This window comes from Pteropus medius, unplaced genomic scaffold (assembly GCF_902729225.1).
Source record: "Pteropus medius unplaced genomic scaffold, Ma_sr-lr_union100, whole genome shotgun sequence".
NCBI classification, from domain to species: domain Eukaryota; kingdom Metazoa; phylum Chordata; class Mammalia; order Chiroptera; family Pteropodidae; genus Pteropus; species Pteropus medius.
The window spans coordinates 619,706-638,206 of NW_024349800.1; the positions used below are offsets into that span (position 1 = coordinate 619,706).

At 45.5% G+C, this 18,501-nt stretch overlaps 1 protein-coding gene across 5 annotated transcripts in view; it reads right to left on the reverse strand.

Moving 5' to 3' along the window:
• NUP210 (nucleoporin 210) overlaps nt 1–18,501 on the reverse strand; it is a 96,439-nt gene that overhangs the window by 36,440 nt on the left and 41,498 nt on the right. For all 5 annotated transcript variants that reach the window (XR_005658146.1, XR_005658147.1, XM_039886584.1 and 2 more), the window contains 4 exons: nt 16,347–16,492; nt 8,100–8,321; nt 6,109–6,282; nt 435–627 (listed from right to left, as the gene is read on the reverse strand). Coding sequence is in view for 3 of the 5 variants with exons in the window: in XM_039886584.1 (XP_039742518.1) it covers nt 435–627; nt 6,109–6,282; nt 8,100–8,321; nt 16,347–16,492 (735 nt within the window). In the remaining 2 variants the exon portion in view is untranslated. The remainder of the gene's footprint in view (nt 1–434; nt 628–6,108; nt 6,283–8,099; nt 8,322–16,346; nt 16,493–18,501) is intronic.

The window sequence follows — 18,501 nt, forward strand, 5'->3', positions numbered from 1 at the left end:
CTCCCACGGTCCTAAAAGTACATAACTGGGTTTGTTTAAACTGTATGTACCAATAGAGTTAATGTTCCATGAAGCAGCTTAGACAAGCTGGAGAAGACAGACTCAACTCTTGGCTATTGAGGTGTTTGTGAAGGCAGTGTGGCTCAGAGGGGCACAGTCCTGGAGCCAGGCTGATCTATATATAACCTGGGACTTGAGGATGACCTGTGATGTGCCCTGAAAACAGGGATTCTAGTTTCTACCTCACAGAATGTCTGTGCAGAATTAAAGGAGAGCAGTGAGCTCATAATGCTAAATTTTTGTCCTGGATAAAGAGGAGTCCCAGATAACAGCTCCCAACAGTGCCAGCACTCCTCAGCACACCTCTTATCTGTCAGGTTTCACTGCTCTCCAAGCTCCTGCCCTGGGCCAACCAGCTCACTACCCCAGCTCACCGTGCAGCTTCTTCTGGCCGCTCCCATCATCCTGGGACACCAGCTGCATGGGCAGGTCAAGCTCAATGCTGGCCAGCAAAGGCCTGGTAGATTCCCACTGGATGCTCAGAGAGCTGAAATTGTTAAATCTGCGGCCCTGCTGGTCATAGGCAGCCAGGTCTAGCACGGGGTTTCGGTGGCTGGAGACTGGAACCTGCAAGGAGTCAAGATCAGGTGCCACGGCCACACCCAGACCACACTGGACACGATGTTCACATTGAGTGAAAAGAGAACACCATACTGGCACAGCCACTCCTGACCACATGGTACACCCCAAACCCGGCCAACTGCCTTGTGGGCTCATGGGGGTCCTGATAAGGGACTGGGGACGAGTCACTAACCAATCCTTATTACTGCCTGCGGTCAAGGTGTTCACAGCCCTATGCAACCTGGCCTCTTACTCTAGCCTATGGTCTTCGATGGGGGCAAAAGGGCTTTAGCAATGTCTAGAAGCATTTTTGACTGTCAAACTGCAATGGGTGCAACTGGCATCTAGTGGGTAGAGGTCAAGAGTGCTGCTAAATACCCTACAATGCACAGCAGAACCCCAGGAGAAGGAAGGATCTGGCCCAAAGTGTCAACTACCCTAAATCTCCCTACCCTAGCAGGCTGCTCTCCTTCCTCTCAGCCCTCATCTTTCCAAATCCTTGCCAGCTCCTCCCTGACTCCCACACACCTCAGCTCCTCCAGGATGTGCCCCCTAGTGGTTTAACAAGAATGCCAATTACAACCCCCAAAATGTCCCAGAGCCACTTGGTTTGCAAATCTCCTTTCAGAGCCAAGTTCTCACCTGCTCCTAAACATCCCAGTGATGTGGGAGCTATCATCCACATATTAAGGATGAGGAAATAGAGTCCCAGGGAAGGGAAGGAACTATCAAAGGCAACTCAAGAGCTGAATGGCACACCATTAGGATTTAGTTCCAAACCCTGAATTCCTACTACCTATCCTCACCACTAGCTCCCTGAGCAAACCCGTACCACAGAACCCATGCTGAATTAGCCTCATCTCTCCAGATGCCGTTCCATCCCTTTCCCTCCAAGCCTGAACGGCATAGGGGCAGATAGAGGGGCAGTGAAGCTGAGGCCTCAAGCACCTAGATATCTGGGTCCCACAGCTTACACTCAAACCTTATTAGCTCTGCCTCTTTCCACCCAGGCAAGCTGCCAACTTCTTGAAACCTTAGTTTCTCCCACTGTGAAATGGGAATCACAACAGAATCCACCTCACAAAATTCTGTTTTTAAAAAGGCTCATGTGAGATAATTTAAAAGAGCTTGGCTCATTGGAATTCATGCGCAAAAAGGAAACAGGGCATTCCTTAGCAATGTTCACAAATGTATCCAGTCCTCCATCAGGCATAGGTCCAGAAGGAAGGACTGTACTTCTCTGGTTCTTGTCGTTAGGACTGACCATGCCACTCACTTTCAGCCAGTGAAATGTGACAAGTAACTTGAAACAATTCCAGGAGACAAATGCTTTAATAGCCAGAACATGATCTGCCATGCTCTCCTTGTCTCCACAGTGGTCCTTGGCCATGTTCAACTTGGCAGATGCTCATCATCTAGTCTTGGAAAGAAGATAACAATGACACAAAGCAAGGTCCTCCAGTCTACCCAGATGCGTAGGTGGTGTGAGCAGAAGTGAGCCTGTGCTGTGTGAGGCCACTGGGACTTGAGGTTCCTTATTACTGCAGCCTCACCTCGCTTGTCCTGACTGATGCAGACCCCAAACTCTCCACCTTCCCCAGGATGACTCCTACCCCAGTCCTAGCTCTCTTGCCCCCAGAAAACACTGGACCAAAGCATGTTGCAGATTCTAAATGAAGGTCAGCACAACCATCTGGGGATACTTAAAAAAGGATTTTATAAGTATTCTGGACGCAAGTCAGAAGCTATGACTGTGGGCATGTTCTGGATGCCCCACTCCTTCCCCCAGATGCAGTCCTAGGTAGAACACTAATATTCTTTCCTTCCTCCTGCTCTCCCAGATAAGGACATTAACACTGTGTTAATGCACACTTGAAAGCATACTGAATCCTCCCAATGGCTATTTTAGGCAACAATATTACCCCCAATTTACAAATGGGGAGGCTGAGGCTCACAGATCTTAGTAACTTGCCCGAGGTTACACAGATTTATGGGTGGAACTCTGCAAGCCTGATTTTAAAGCACACAGTCCTCCCCTGACAGTGTGCAGCCTCTCCCTGGAGCTCCAAAACCCTGTTGGCTATTCAGTCTCCTGGCACGCAACTGGTGCTCAACTGCTAGGACCTGAACATTGGATGATCTGCTCAGAGGACCAGGATCAGGCCATATCCTGGTTCCACTTTGTCATTCCAACTGGTCAGCTCCATTCTAGTGTCTGGCCTCACCAATAATTTACTCCGCAAACATGTCTTGGGCAGTCTCTGGCTTCGAAGAGGTGTAAAATTAAATTGATACTGCACCCAGGACGTGTGGCAGGGATATAGCTTTCTCAAGGTCCCCTAGTGAGATCATAAATCACAGGGCCCATGCCTGATTGGCTCTCAGCTCCGGAACCCCAGGATTGACGTATCACACAGTAATTTCATGTTTGAGGTCCATTCTTTCATGGCGAATGGATCTATACATGCAAGCTTTCAGTCAAGAGAGAACCCTGGGCTACCCAGGGGTCGCAACAATAGACAGCCAGACCTAGCTTGCTTGGCAAGTAGCCGACATTTAAGGACAGAGAAGATACAGGTAAACCTGATTATTTTTTTCTTTGAAAATGAGTTTTGGTCTGCCTGGTGCTGAATGGGCTGGAGCTAAGTAGAGCAGGCTGTCCTTTGGAGGGGTACCTCTCTCCAGATCTGCACCATCCCCCTCCATACCCTTTTTTCAGCAGTGCCCCCACTTGGCTTCTGCAGGCATTTGAGCCAGTAAGAGTCAAGAACAAAAAACAAGAGGGACACAGACACAGTGAGTTCATTTGCACACTCATTCATCCATCACATTTACTGAGCTCTCACCATAATGAGCTAGGCTGTTCTGGAGACTCACAAAGAAAAAAATAAATGTGTAAATTCTACAGCATTCGATAATGTTCAGTGCTTGGAGTAGGGAAGAAAGGTACTGAAATATGAAATGCTGGGGGGAAAAATCTTCAGATAAGGTCTGAAGGCTAGAGAAGCTCCCACTGAGAAGGTAACATTCGAATAAAGAACTGAAGGAGGCAAAATTGGAAGGCATGGGACTGTGGGAGGGGAGAGGATTCAAGCTATAGGCAACGGCAGGTCAGAGACCCAAGCAGGGCACAGTCAAGCGCGCTTGTGGATGACAGGGCTTCCAAGCACAAATGGAATGGGTGGGAGGAAAAGAGTGATGGGGGCAGGAATCAAGGCCCCACAGGGCACATAAGGGGATTTGGCTTTTCCTCTGGGTGAGTGGAATGCCACTGGTAGTATAGAAGCAGAGAATAATTGGAAAAGTATTAACATTTACCATTCTGAATGCCTTATGTCTAGTCACATTTTTCTCCTGCAACAACTCTAGGAGGCACTGTCATCCCATGATCGATCATTCAAAGGAGGCCAGCTCGCATGTGTGGAAGGGCTTGGCCCCTAACACTCAGCCTATGGACTCAAGCTGCAATCCAGCTCCCAGCCTTGCACACAGTAGACCCAGCAGGCAGGGTTTTCCAGAAGAGTCCAGACTTATTATTTTTATTCTTTCCACAAGGAATAATTTGCTAAATACATAAAAGTGATTTAATATATAAAACTTTCAGGACATTCATCTCAATAGTTCTCAAAGTCAGGGAAATAAAAATGTCTTTTCCTGAATACACACAGATTTTCAGCTTGGGAAAGATGGTCACCTGTTCCATGCCACAAACACCCAGGCCAGAGCTAGGGGTGAATGCTGGCTTCTTGGGGCTCTAAGCCCAGTTTTCCTTACCTGGCAAGAGAGAACAAAGGTGGGATATTCCTTACCTAGTCCCTGTGGGGTTAGGTCTTTGAGGCTGAGCACAAAGAATCCTCATTTTTAGCCAATGCCACTGAGGCACCAACCCTTACTGGACGCACACTGGGGGCAGTAGAGGGAATCATACATCCATGTGTCCCAGAGTTGAGTGATTAATAAAACCTGGGAGAAGGCAGAAGCCCACCCATCGACTGCAAGAGCAAAAGGAGTAAAAGTTAAACTAAACCTGCAGGGGACATAGAGGCTGAGTCATGTGCCAGATGGCAGAGTCTTCTCTAGAGCTTCAAAAAGATGCATTCTGACATAATACAAAGCTGCCCTGTCCTTCACCCAGTGGAGAGCCAATTCCCAAATCTCACTGCTGGGGGTGAGAGAGGCTGCTGACAGAAAGGTTCCATTAGACATGCAGAGGATATGCACTGAGCATTCTCTGGAGAACTGCAGAGAGCTGAGAGGGTTCCGCTCCTAATGGCTCCAGGAGACACAAGGCTCTCGGCGGGGGCCATCAAGGCAAAGTGCTGCTACATGCAGTGTTGGGAGAAGGGAAGCAGCTTTAGGGGCCACCAAGGAAGCACTGAGCTTAGAGTTGGGCAGATCCGGGAAAACCGTGCCCACCTCTGAGCCTTGTGGGCAAACCAGTAAAAGAGGTACAAAGACCCTGGCCCCGCAGATGGTCCTGGTGATAGGGAATCTGAGGCACAGAGATGAAAGTTTCTGGCACACACGACTGTTCTGATTACTGTGTGGGTACAGGACACAGAGACCCTTGCTCTTCTCCCTGCCTGTGGTACCCTTACCTCAGCTCTCCTCGGCCAAGGGGCCTGAAGTAGTATGTGTCCTCCACTCAGACGCCTTTCCCAGCTCCATTTGCAATGGCCTCCACCAGTAGCTGTCTTGCTCCCTATTTCACTTCCTCCACAACACTTTCCATCCTCTGATCCATCTGTCTCTCTATGGGCCTTCTGTCACCTCTGTGGGGCAGGTGCCTCACTTGTCCTGATTACTTTGTATTCCAGAACCTAGAACTGTGCCTGGCACAGTGGAGGTGCTCAACAAATACATGTTGAAGGAATGAGTGAAAAGAAACCTAGTCTCCAACTCTGAGAAGAGGTTGGGGCCAGCCAGAAGCATGTTTGTACCCCTGAACCTGAATAGGAGGGCTTCCAAATCCTTCACCTTCAGTCATCTGGTCTCCGAGTGTCTTAGGGGTGGACAGTTGGTTGGCTGCAAGCCCAACAGAACTAGACCTGTGGGTTTCACCTTACCCCCAAATGACTTTTTTCCCTCTCCCCACATTTATGTTCAAAACATGGCCCCCGTGTCTCCTACCCCCGTGAAGGATGCTGCAGTTCGTCACCTCGTCTCAGCAGCCTCCACTCTGAACACAAACATACTGCCCATTGATAAGCCCCCACCTTAATATCCTCAAGTCACAGAAGAAAACAATGAGATTTTTATAAATGCCAAGTGCCATACAGAGAGAGGAAGCTGAACCTGGAATCAGAGACGCTGCACTTTTACCTGGCGCTGTCAGTAGTGGCTGTGACTGGTGAGTCTGGTCACCTCTCCAGGTCTTGGGAACCACATATGTAAAATTGAGACAAAAGCACCCACCATGCAGGGATGACTGAGTGTGGAGATCAAGGTGGCACAGCACCAAGTCATCATTGAGAAATGCTCACTCACCACCTGCTTATTCTGCTGCAACAGTGGACATGACAGGTCCAGCTGAGGACTGGCGTAGATGGGCATCAGGGTGAGCCTAGAGGGTGGGGCACATACAAACTTCACCACAGCAGGCTCCAATGCAGGGAAGGGGTTGGTGATGCTGGGCTTGTTCCCCACCGAGAGGGCAATGACCTGGCAGGGCAGAAGGAACAGTCAGACACCCCCGAGTTTGAGGCTCTGCTCCATTCACTATGAGCCTCACCTCCACCACCCAGCTCCCTGGGACTCAGTTTTCTTTTCTGCAGAATGGGAATAATGATGATTATATATATATATATATATATATATATATATATATATATCTATCTCACAGGGGGGTTACGAAGGTCCAGTGACATGCATGGGAGAGCATTCTCTAAACATAAAGGAGACCTAACGGGACCCTAGTGCCCTCTGCAAACATCGGCCAGAACCACTGCCTACTCCTTTGGCCCAGAGAGGAGCTGGATCAGTGGTGCCATGTGGATTCCCAGCACTCTATGAAAAACCCTATGGTCACATGAGCAAACGCACAAGTTTGTGGGTTTTAAATGAAGAATCCATATTGACTTGAAAACATTCATCACAATGAGGTGCATATGTAAGAGAGTGCTTGCTAACAGACTGAGACCTTTAGAGATGGACCAGAAAAGGGATTACAAAGGGTGAGGTTTCATGGCCCATTCCAAGGGAAGTACCCTGGCCCCCTCAATGTCACACATTTTCTGTAGGAAGGAATGGTCCAGTCCAGAAGCCTCTTGCCCTTACTATGAGGCAGGACAAAAGGCAGTTTCCACGCTGACCTGCAGGGTTTCTGCCTCCAAACTGACATCTTAAGGAAGTAAGTCACAGAGCGTTGGAATGGGAGGGGCCCTAAAGGGTCCAATTCCAATAGCCTGTGAGGGACGCAGGTGACCAAGCTAAACCAGGGTAAGAAACTTCTCTAACTTAATTCTTAACTAAGTTTATCCTCATCATAGTATTATTTATTATTGTGCATTTGTTTTTCTTATTCTTTGTTTAAAAAAAACAAAAAACAAAAATACACACACAAAGCCAGTGGGAAGTGTGGCCTTTCACTGTGTATCTTTTCTGCTCACACCTAGTCTCAGTGTGGCCAGCTTCACAAGGGCACCTTGGTGGCATGTGTGTATGTGTTTTAACATCAATTGATATTCTTTGCACTAGTAAACATGTAAGGATATTCTTCACTTCCCCCAAAGAAATGGGCTCTCTCCTATCTTTCTGGATTCATGCTCGCCTCTCACCTTGCTTTCAGTTTCCCAGCTTTGGGGTACCCTGAGAATGAAGGGGTATACTCCTACTATGAGCAAAATGAGGGCCCTGAGCCTAGAGACTGCCAAGAACAGAGCACCTGAACTGCAAGCTGCCCCTCAATTCAGCCGACTCCAGCCCTGAGGTTGTTCAGGTCACAGACACGTTTCGCTCAGTCCACCCAGTTCCCTAATTTTTTGGTTTTCAGCATTGAAAAAAACAAAAATTGAGAGATTTCATAGAAAAAAATATTAGGATTCCCAGCTTATTCTAAAACACCAAAAAGAACTGTCAAGCTGGGTCTGAGGTCTTACTCATTTATAATACCTGCCTGCCATGGAGGAATTTGACTTTGTGACCCTTGATCTTATTTCACCCCCTAATTTGGTGGTAGGGAATGCTGAAGCCTGGAGAAAGGGAGCCAGGAATGACTAGCTCTATCAAAACAGGCGTGAATGGGGGTCAGGGGTCCCACTGCCACACCTTGCTTGGCCTGCTTGTATTCACTAAGTCATTCCACTTCACTGAGCCTCAGTTCCCCTGTCTGTGAAATGGGTACCACAGCAGCAGCAGCTAACTTTCAGGGTACTTTGAAGATTAAATAAAATGATGCTGTGAGTACAGGACACTCAAAGAATGTAACTTTCTACCCTTCCCTCTGGGCAAGGTGGGCCTGGGGATGGCTGCCCTCTTACCTGTTCACCCAAGGCCAGGCAAGTCACAATTATCCAGTGTTGCTGATAATTTCGGGAGGCAGGGGGCCCAAAGAAAGCCAGACTGATGCTGTGTGTATCCTCAGAGGTGACGTTCCGGAAGAACTTGGATGGCTCGAGAACCCAGGGTCTGGGACCTTCTTCGAACAGCATCTCCTTTGAGGAGCCAAGGGTCACCAAAGCAACAGAAGAGGGATCTACAGCCTATGGAAAAAAAAAAGAGAAAAGTCAGCCTTCCTCTGAGAGGCGCATGTTGGAGGCCCTGCCCTGCCGCCTGCAGGTCACGAAAGACGCTGTTCCTCTGGAAGTCAGTGTGTCTGCAATGCTCCCTGGGGTCTTGGTGCAAGAGTACTCTGGGGAGAATTCTATCCTCCTTTCTGATATACTGCTGGGGAGAAGTGAGCATAAATTAATCTGCCTCTTTCATAAAACAATCCAGCATAAGCCCTGAAAATACCCACAGCCCCTGGAACCAGAACCCGCCTCTGGAATCTAACCTAAGGACAGAATAGGAAGAAGAGAAACAAGTTCATGCACAAAGAAATGTTCTCCACACTGTTATGTCCTACAGCAAATCACCAGGGCTGCTTAAGTAAATGGTACATCTACAGGGACCTGGGCAGGTCCCTAAGGTAGTATTTACAAATAGCTGGGCACAAAACTGACTATACAGTTTGATCACAACCATGTTGTGTTAAAAAGCAAAAAACTTTAATCCTAAGAGGAAATACATCAGATGACCAAGGAAAACACAAACTATGTGTCCTCGATGGCATAATTATTGTTTGTTTCCTTTATTTTTTACTCTACTGCATTTCCCTCACTTTCTACAATGTATATATAAGCTTCAGGGGACTGGCCTTTCTACCCATTTTGTTGCCAGCACCCAGAACAGTGCCTGGGACATACTAGGTGCTCAATCATTATTTGTTGAATGAAAGAATGAACATTAAGTCCTGAGAGTACCTGATAACCAAAGAATGAATTAAAATCATTTTTTAATTAAAAGCTCTCATCTGCTTTCCCAGGCTAGGGTGATTGTTGTGCTGAGGTCCCAGGGGTTCCTGCATGGATGATGGCAGTGCTTAGGGTCTGTGGAAAAGGGGATCATTCCTATTCTATAGCAGAGGGAGGGATAGCATCTGTAGAAAAATGTGGCTTGCCCCATACAAGGACACCTCCCTCTAGAGACACAGCTGGGGTGCAAGGAAGAAGAGGGCCCTGCAGCCCTGCCCTGTGACTCCTTGCCAGCGCTTGGCTGATCTCCTGCTCTAGACGGTCTTACTCAGGTTACTACCAAGTCGTTATTTGTCAATCTGCTTTCCTGTTAGTCCCTCCACTCTAACCTCTAAGAGCTTCCAGATGTCCCTTCCTAAAACACAGATCTGACCATGTCTCCTCTGCATTAAATAATTCCACAGTGCCAGGTGCCCTGAGAAGAAAGGCTGAGTTAGCATTCTGCCCTGAAGTTAGGGCTCTCCCAGCTTGGTCCTTGCCTGATTTCTCCCTAGTCTCACCTTCAGAATAGCCTGTCTCTAGGCTGCCCTGCCCTTCATCTAATCCTTCCTCCAAGCAGCCCCCAATTCCTCCCTCACCAGGTGACACCCAGTCTTCCAGACCAATAACTCAGTCTCTGGTTCTGGCTTCAAATGTTGCTCATCATACTGCAAGGAAATTATTTGTTTGGGTATCTGTCTCCTGATCAGGCTATGAGCTCATTAAAGGTAGGGAGGGCATGTCTGTTTCCTTCTGTACCTGCATCATGATCTCAAACACATGAGAAATGAAACACCATATAGAAATTAAAATATTCAAAACAAAGATAAGAACTTAAACTACACTATGATATTATGTCTCAGCCATGTGATTAGCAAAAATCCAAAAGTTTGAATGTTCCAGCATACACACTGCTGGTGAATCTGGTGAATATGTAGATAACTGTGTACTCTTTTTTAAAAATCAGTTTATTAATTTTGGCCCAATACATGTGCCTTCCACTGCAGTATGCTATCTTATCTCTGCATTATCTACGAGGTCTGAGGTCTATGCTGACAGATTTCAATCAGTCAGCCTCTGATTTCAATCAGCTCCTTCCATATTCTTACCCTCATAGGAGCTGGATATGGATCTATCAACAGTATGAAGTCCTTGTAGGTATAGGCTAATAACCACTCAGCTGTCACCCACAGTCCTGGACCCGGAGCTGTGCCCCAACCAGATGCCACCTCAGTGTGGAGACGGACTCTCGCCTTAGTGATAGCTTTAAGATGCATACATCCTCAAGGACAGAGTGAGGGGCTAAGGTAATGATCTACAGAGGCCTATGGGCTCAGGTTCTCTTGGTGGAGTACTTACACTAAACACTTATCAAAGAAAGGACATCACATTTCAATGAGAATTCTGTCCTTTTGACTTTAATTTTTTGCAAGATGAACACTTCTGAATTTGCTATCAATTATCAACTCTCCGGGCATCCTTCCCTGCACATGTGCACAGGTATGTATATACACATAGTTCCAAGGAGCCTGGGGTGCCCCCATTGACACCCACTCCTAGACATTACCTTGCTACACACCCAGGTTTTGAAACCATCAAAATGGTCCTTTTCCTGCACATAAATTGCTAAGCATGCTCAGGGCCTTTGGCTTTTCCACCCTGGACCTCCCCTCAAGAGAGTCACATGGCTCAGACTTTTGCTTCAACATCACCTCCTCTGTGAACCTCTGTCTAGAGCAGGACCTCCCATCACTTGTTACCTCCTTTCCTGGGTCGACGCCCTTATCACTACTTGCAATCACTTTTTATATATTCATTTGTCCATTTGCTTCTCTACCTCCACAACTAGAATGAAGCTGCCACTTGTTAGCTGCGTAACCCTAAGCAGGTTAACTTCTACAAAGCTCAGTCTCTCATTCTGTAAAATGGGTATAAGGAGAACTCCTGTCTCATAGAGTTAGATTCAAGGGAGCAGGAATGAAAGCCCTGAACACATGGCCATGCTCAATAAATGGCCCTGCTACTATCAACTGTCATTAACTATCACCCTTATTTTACAGACGAAAAGCATGAATCCCAGCAAAGCAAAGCAAATTTATCCACGTTCACCCAACTGGTGGGCCAGGTTTGTTCCAACTGCAAATCCCCTGCTTTTAGCCACGTCTTAATGCTGCAACTAGCTAAATTTCACTGTGGGCAAAGCAGGTCATTGCAAACCTCACCAAAAAACTTTTTTCATGACTAGCCCAAAGGGAAAAATTGTGCAAAGGCACCACAAGTCCTATAATTAACAATTGGAGAACTAGGAATTATCATTTTCACATGTAATTCCCTTCTCATTCGAGCATAAAAGTGTCAGAACTTTGTGCCAGGGAAATAGGTTAAAAATCAACACTGCTAATGATGGACACTCATAAATCATACAGGCTCCTCAATGGACAACAAAGTGCAGATATTCAAACAGGCAAAGCCCATGCACTTTGAAAGAGACCTCCTCACTGGGTCTTCCTTCCCTGGTTTGCAAAACAGGAGATGGGTCTGGTCATCAAGAGGCCCTTAGTGCTGGAAGCCTATGTTTCTAGGAGACGAATCCATGCACCTTTTCACAGAGATACTCATACTCAGTCTAGGATCAAGAGACAGAAGGCAAGGAGAGGGGTGGTGGGAGGTTAAGGCTTCAATGCACCTGGTTGGCCCAGAGGTTCCAGGGTCAATGCATTCAGTCTTACGCTGATGTTGTCAGAACGAAAGAGCCAGGCTGGGTACCCAGACCCAGGCACTTAGGGGCTTCCAGAGAGTAACTCTAAATTTCTGCAGCAGATAAAGGCTGAAGAGCAATTGGAGTGTTGACTGTGGAGGGAATTAGGTTACTGGTGAGCATGAGCGCCCCCTATGGTTCAAGCGGACAGAAAAGGTAACACATAAGTTGCGGATGCAGAGATGAGCAGTGCTCAAAACATCTGGAAAGGGTCTTTCTTCCGTGGATGGGCTAAGTCCTTATGTTGTGCTTCCAGGACACGCCTATTCACCTCCCCCACCAGTAGCAGTGGTTTTGTGCATGGACCTGACTTTGTCATTCCCTGACCTTCACCAGCTGCCCACTGCTAGATAAGAATATCTAGCACCTAACTGGATTTCAGAAACCTCCTTGTTCTGACCCACCACAGCCTCATATCTCACCCCAAGATATACTACACTACTTCTAGTGACCCCACCAACCACACTTCCTGCCTTCCTGCTCTCTATTTCTGTGTTCATTAGTGACCTGGCCCCCTACAGATGCTTCATTATATCTACTATTATCTGAGTGTCTGCCCTCCCCATAGACTGGTAGCCTCCCAAGGCACAAAGTGTTGGATTTCTCCCTAGATCTCAGTTTCCCCAGCCTGGGCCTATATCAACCAAGTACCCAGGGCCTGTCTGCAAAGTCAACTGATAGATGGATCAGCAAACACAAGTTGTAGCAATGACAGCTGCCTTCCCAGTTTCCACATTCGGGGATTAAGCATGAGAGGCAGTCCCCAGATCTCTCCCCTTGAAATAACAATAAGCTGAACATCTAAAACTCAACAAAAAACACCCAAACTGCACACCAGCATGTCTGAGTATGGGATCTGAGCATAAGAGCTACCACAAGTCAGAACCTCGGGTATTGGGCAGTGGACTGAGAGAAACAAAGAAGCTGCCTCTCACAGCCGGAGCTCCCTGTAGGAGAAGGGGGAGGGGAGAAAGTGCGGCATGACTTCCCTGAACAGCCCTGCCTGAAAGTGCTTGTGAGCTCCACGTGGCCGGCAGCAGTGCCCAATCATCAGGGCAGAAGGCAGAGAAACAGGGACGGCAGAAAAGTGGGGATGGCAGAGAAACAACAATTGATTTTTACCAGCTGTGGTTACAAAACTGAGGCTGAGCCGCAGTCTCAACTCCCAACCCAGAGGATCCCTCCCCGCATACCCTCAGAGATGGAACACCGCGAAGCCCCAAAGGAATCTGAGCAAATGCTACTGAAACTGTCACTAACACTGACAGAAACTGAGACTGAGGGTAGCGAGCATGATTAAACATCTATAAGGAAAAAAAGACATCATCAACACTTTATATAAAGCAGAGATCCAAGAGGCTTAGACACCACCTACTAGAAACCAAAAGAAAAACACCTTATTTGCAATAGGCTAGAGACCATTATATAATAAATCTTTCTGGAAAAAAAAAGAAAAAAAAGCAGAACACACTTTCATTAATGCCCAGGCAGAGAAATAGTTCATTAAACGCCATGAACAACCAAGTGACAAGGCAGCTCAGAAAGAAAGAGAAAAATCTCCATAAAATAAGCTTACAGACATAGAAATATGCAACTTGAATGATAGAGAATTCAGGATGGCACTTCTGAAAAAATTCAGTGAGATCCGAGATGAATCATATCAACAATTTCAAGAACTGAAAAAACAACTAGATGAGCAGAATGAGTTCTTTAGCAAGGAGATTGAAACACTCAAAAAGAATGAAATAGAGTTTCTGTAGAAAAAGAGCACACTGCAAGAGCTGAAAAATGAAATAACAAGCTTGGGAAACAGAGTCGACCAAATGGAGGAAAGAATCAGTGATATGAAGACAGAAATCTAGAAATAAATCAGAAAGAAGAGAGAAAACGAAGAATGAAAAATAATAGAGAAATACAAAAACTAGTTGATACTATTAGGAGAGGAAACATAAGAATAATGGGAATTCTCGAAGGGGAGGAAAAGGAGCAGGAATTAGGAAGCATTTTCAAACAAATAGTTAACGAGAATTTCCCAAATCTAAGGAATGAGCTGGAGCTTGGAATTCAAGAAATCAATAGAACACTCAATTATTGCAACCCAAAAGGCCTTCACCAAGACACATCGTATTAAAATTATCAAAAATCAACAAAAAGACAGAATTCTCAGGGCAGCCAGGGAAAAGAAGATGGTAACCTATAAAGGAAAACCCATTAGATTATTGTCGGACTTCTCGGCACAAACCTTACAAGCCAGAAAGGAGTGGAATCAAATATTTAAAGTATTAAATGAAAGGAACTACCAGCCAAGAAGAATGTATCCAGCTAAGCTCTCCTTTAGATATGAAGGAGGAATAAAGACCTTTCCAGACATACAAAAATTGAGGGAATTCTCCAGTTTCTACACTCCTCTCTTTCTTAGAAAGAGCCCCAAATTTTTAGGGTGGTAAATAGCCCAGCTAAAATAATTCCCAGCCTCTCCTGCAGCTAGGTGTGACCAATAGATTAAGTTCTAACCAGTGAGGCAAAGGTGGAAACTGTTGTTTTAAACTTCTGACAAGGCTACTATAGGAAACTAACTCAGCTGAGAGGTGAGCTTTTTCCCCTTTTGGCTATGTGAAATGCAGATGAAATGGCTGGAGCTCCAGTACCCATTTTAGACCATGAGGCGATGTTGAAGATGATGAAGTGAAAAGACAGAAACCTGGGTCCCTGATGACTATGGAGCTGCCACACTAGCCCTGTGTGAGACCTCTTGTGTGAAAGAAAAATAAACTCTCTATTAAGCCATGGTTATTTTGGTTTTGTTACCTGATCTTAACTGATATAAAGGCAGAAGAAAGATAAAAGAAGAGACCCATATTCTTCTTCTTTAATTTGTCCAGTCAGGAAGCAACCTTGACTTGGGACATGCCCACCTTATATTTACCCTTACTCTCACTTTGAGATCATGAGCTCAGCTGTTGGCTTCCAAAGCTCCAGCCAAACACCCAGATAATCAGATCGTCCAGTCATTTGGAACAAGCACACAGGAAGGGCCCTGAAGAATCTCTCCCAAGGGTCCTGGTGAAATGCTCTACCTCATTGAAGGCAGCGGCAAGGCTTTCTCAAGAATGATTGCTGCCATCTTAGGAATTTCAATTTTCTTGAACTCTGCTCTCTTGAGTCCTCTCACTTTATCCAGTGCCCCGATCAGTGAGGGGATCTTGACATATATATGTATATAAACAATAGAATATTATTCAGCCATAAAAAGAAGGAAATCCTGCTATTTGCAACAACATGGATGGAGTTCAAGGTCATTATGCTAAGTGAAATAAGTCGGACAAAGAAAGAAATAGTGTATGATCTCACTTATATGTGGAATATAAAGCAAACAAACAAAAGACTCATAGATACAGAGCACAGATTGGTGGTTGCAAAGGGGAAGAGTGGTGGGAAGGTGAAGTAGGTGAAGGTGGTCTAAAGGTACAAACTTCCAGTTATAAAACAAATAAGTCCTGGGGATGCAGAGCGACAATAGTCACTAATACTGTGCTGTGTATTTTTAAGTTGCTAAGAGAGTAGATTTTTTCTAAGAAAAAAAATTGTAACTATGTGTGGTGATGAATGTTAACTAGACTTACTGTGGTGACCATTTCTCGATACATCCAAATATTGAATCATTATGTTATACACCTGACATTAATACAATGTTATATGTCAATTATACCTCAATAAAAAACAAAAACAAAAAACCCTTATTTGTCGTCTGCTCTGTATCAGGCACTATGCTCAGGGATAGAGGTTCAGAAATGAAAGATTCTAATGTTATTGAGCTTGCTTCTAACAAGTGAGAGCTATCCTAGAGGTTGAGGCTGGGTGTCAGGGAAATGTAAGCATTGACTGGCCCAGCCTGGGAGGCTGGGGGAGAGACCCTCCCCTGATGGAGAAGCCAACTTACTCTCTCTGGGCCTCCTGAGAAATTAAATTAGCCAAAGTCACTGAGTTGCTGTCAAACCTGGATTCAACTCAGAGGTTGGTGTCAAAGCTGAGGCAGTGTGCTCTGACTTCAACTGCTGTCGTTGCTTCCCACCACAAAGGGGTACTTGGACGCTCGATGGTTATCTGGCATCAGGCAGGGGTCCAAAGCTGACCCAGGTCTCCAAGGCCCCAGAATCTGCACCACACACCAGGGCCGTTGTCCCTAGTCCAGGGTTTTGAAGAGACCCTCCAAGGTAACTCTAAGTTCACCAGAATCCCCATCTCTGTCCTGACCCCTGCAGAAAACACTTCATCCCCATGATGTCAGGAATCACTGTCTGCCATCAGGGAGGCTCTGCTCCTTCTACATACTTTCTAATTTTAGTTCAAAACTCACAGGGAGAGATCGCTGTTTTAAAGCTATTCTGAGCAGTCAGAGTTTTAACCAAATTTGCCAGAACAAATGAATAATTCACATCAGTGAAGAGGTTGGAGGGCAGAGGCCCCAGGCTCACCTTTAGGGGTAGGTAGGCAGCAATGGTGATCCGGGCACTCAAGTGGATGTGGCCATGTTTATAGCTCACAAGGAGCGCGGTGTACCCCTGGGCCTCGGCTCTTACCCTGACACCGCTGCAGTGCTCAGACCCCGGCTGCAGCCTCCCTGCAATAAGAGGAAAGTCAAATAGTCACAGTGAACGTGCCTCTGCCAGAAAGACATGATAGGCTGACAGTCTCTCTTTCATCCTGGGCTTGCTTCAATCTAATTTTTGAATTTAACATTTTTAAGTATACTTCCCATACCAAAAAAATATACTTGTCATAAGCATACAATTCACAATGATTTTTTTCCCCCCACAAACTTAGTATATCCTATACTTAGGACTGGGATCAAGAAACAATTTGACCTGTACACTGGACTATTCCACAGACCCTTCCAGTCACTAGCTCCTCCCCAAAGGAAAAACCACTGTTAGCTACTTTCTAACAGCACAGCACAATTTTGCTGGCTTCTGTCTTTTAAATAAAGAAGAGGTCCACAACCCCTGGGCCGCAGACCAGTACCAGCCTGTGGCCTGTTAGGAACTGGGCGGCACAGCAGGAAGTGAGCGGCAGGAGAGCGACTGAAGCTTCATCTGTATTTGCAGCTGCTTCCCAGCGCTAGCATCACCATCTCAGCTTCACCTCAGAGCATCAGGCATTAGATTCTCATAGGAGCACCAGTCCCTGGTGCTAAAAAGGTTGGAGACTGCTGATATAAAGAGAATCATTGAACATCAACTCCTTTGTGTCTGCCCTCTTCAACTCAGTGTTGGTAGTAAGATTCCTCTTTATTTTTTGCAAGTTGTAGTTTGTTTATCCACGTTTATAAGTCATTCTGTTGTGTGAAGAAACCACAATTCATTTTTCCATGCTACTAAGAAGATCTGGTTTATTCTCAGTGCAGGACGATGATACACAGTGCTACCATGAACATTTCTTTCAGTGCACATTAATTTTGGTGGACATGTTTTGGCCTTTCTGTTCAGTGTGTCCTTAAGAGTGCCCTGTGTGCACCCCTAGTCCTTATTGCCTAGGAGCATGCCTACATTCAGCTTTTGTCATTACTGCCAAATATATTTCCCAAAATGGTTATATCAAGTTATACTGCTACTAGCACCTGCACTACATTCCTGCCATACTTGGTATTTTCCATTTTTTAAAAAAAGCCATTCTAGTGGAAGTGTAGTAGAATTTTACTGTTTTCTTTCCAAAAATTTAGAAAAATTACACTTTGAAACCCTACATTCCCATTTCCTAGATTCTATAATTGACATTTTGCTCTTTCTCTTACTATATTATCTATCCATCCATCCCCTATCCATCCATCAATTGATCTTATTTTTTTATGCATCTAAAAGTAAGTTGCAGGCATCAGTACACTTCATTCTAAATACTTTAGCAAAAACATAATTATCTATAGTTCAAAATTTATTTATGGTATGTTTTTTCTTAAGATCAAATTTACACATAACAAAATGCACAGATCTTAAGCGGACCACACCACAAATCCTGACAAACACAGCCACCCATGAAACATCAACCTCATCATGATGCAGAACACACCCACCACCACAGGTTCCACACGGTTTTCCTAGGCAATCTCCAAGCACCCTTTCCCTGGAGGCCATTGCTATGTTGTTCTGATTTTTTCTACCATAGTTTAGTTTTTTAAAAAATAAGTTTTACTGAAATATAACTCACATATTGCAGAATTGTCCATTTAAAGTATACACAATTCAGTGTTTTTTAACATATTCACAGAGTTGTGCAACTATCACCACTAATTTTAGAACATCTCATCCCCCAGAAAGAATCCCCACATCCATGACCAGTTACTCTCCTTCCCCCAGCCCCAATCCCTGCAGCCACTGCTCTGCTTTCGGTCTCAACACAGATTAGTTTTGTCTTACACTACACATCGGTGAACTGTGCTCTTTGTGTCTGTGTCATCTCATGCAGCATGTTTTTGAAACTCAGCCATGCTGTTACATGATCAATGATCGCTTCCTTTAGATTAATGAGAAGTATTCCAATTCCACTGCAAGGGTGTTCCACAGTTTGCTTATCCATTTACCAGTTGATGGGTATTTGGGTTGTTTCCAGTTTGGGATAATTAGGAATAAAGTTGCT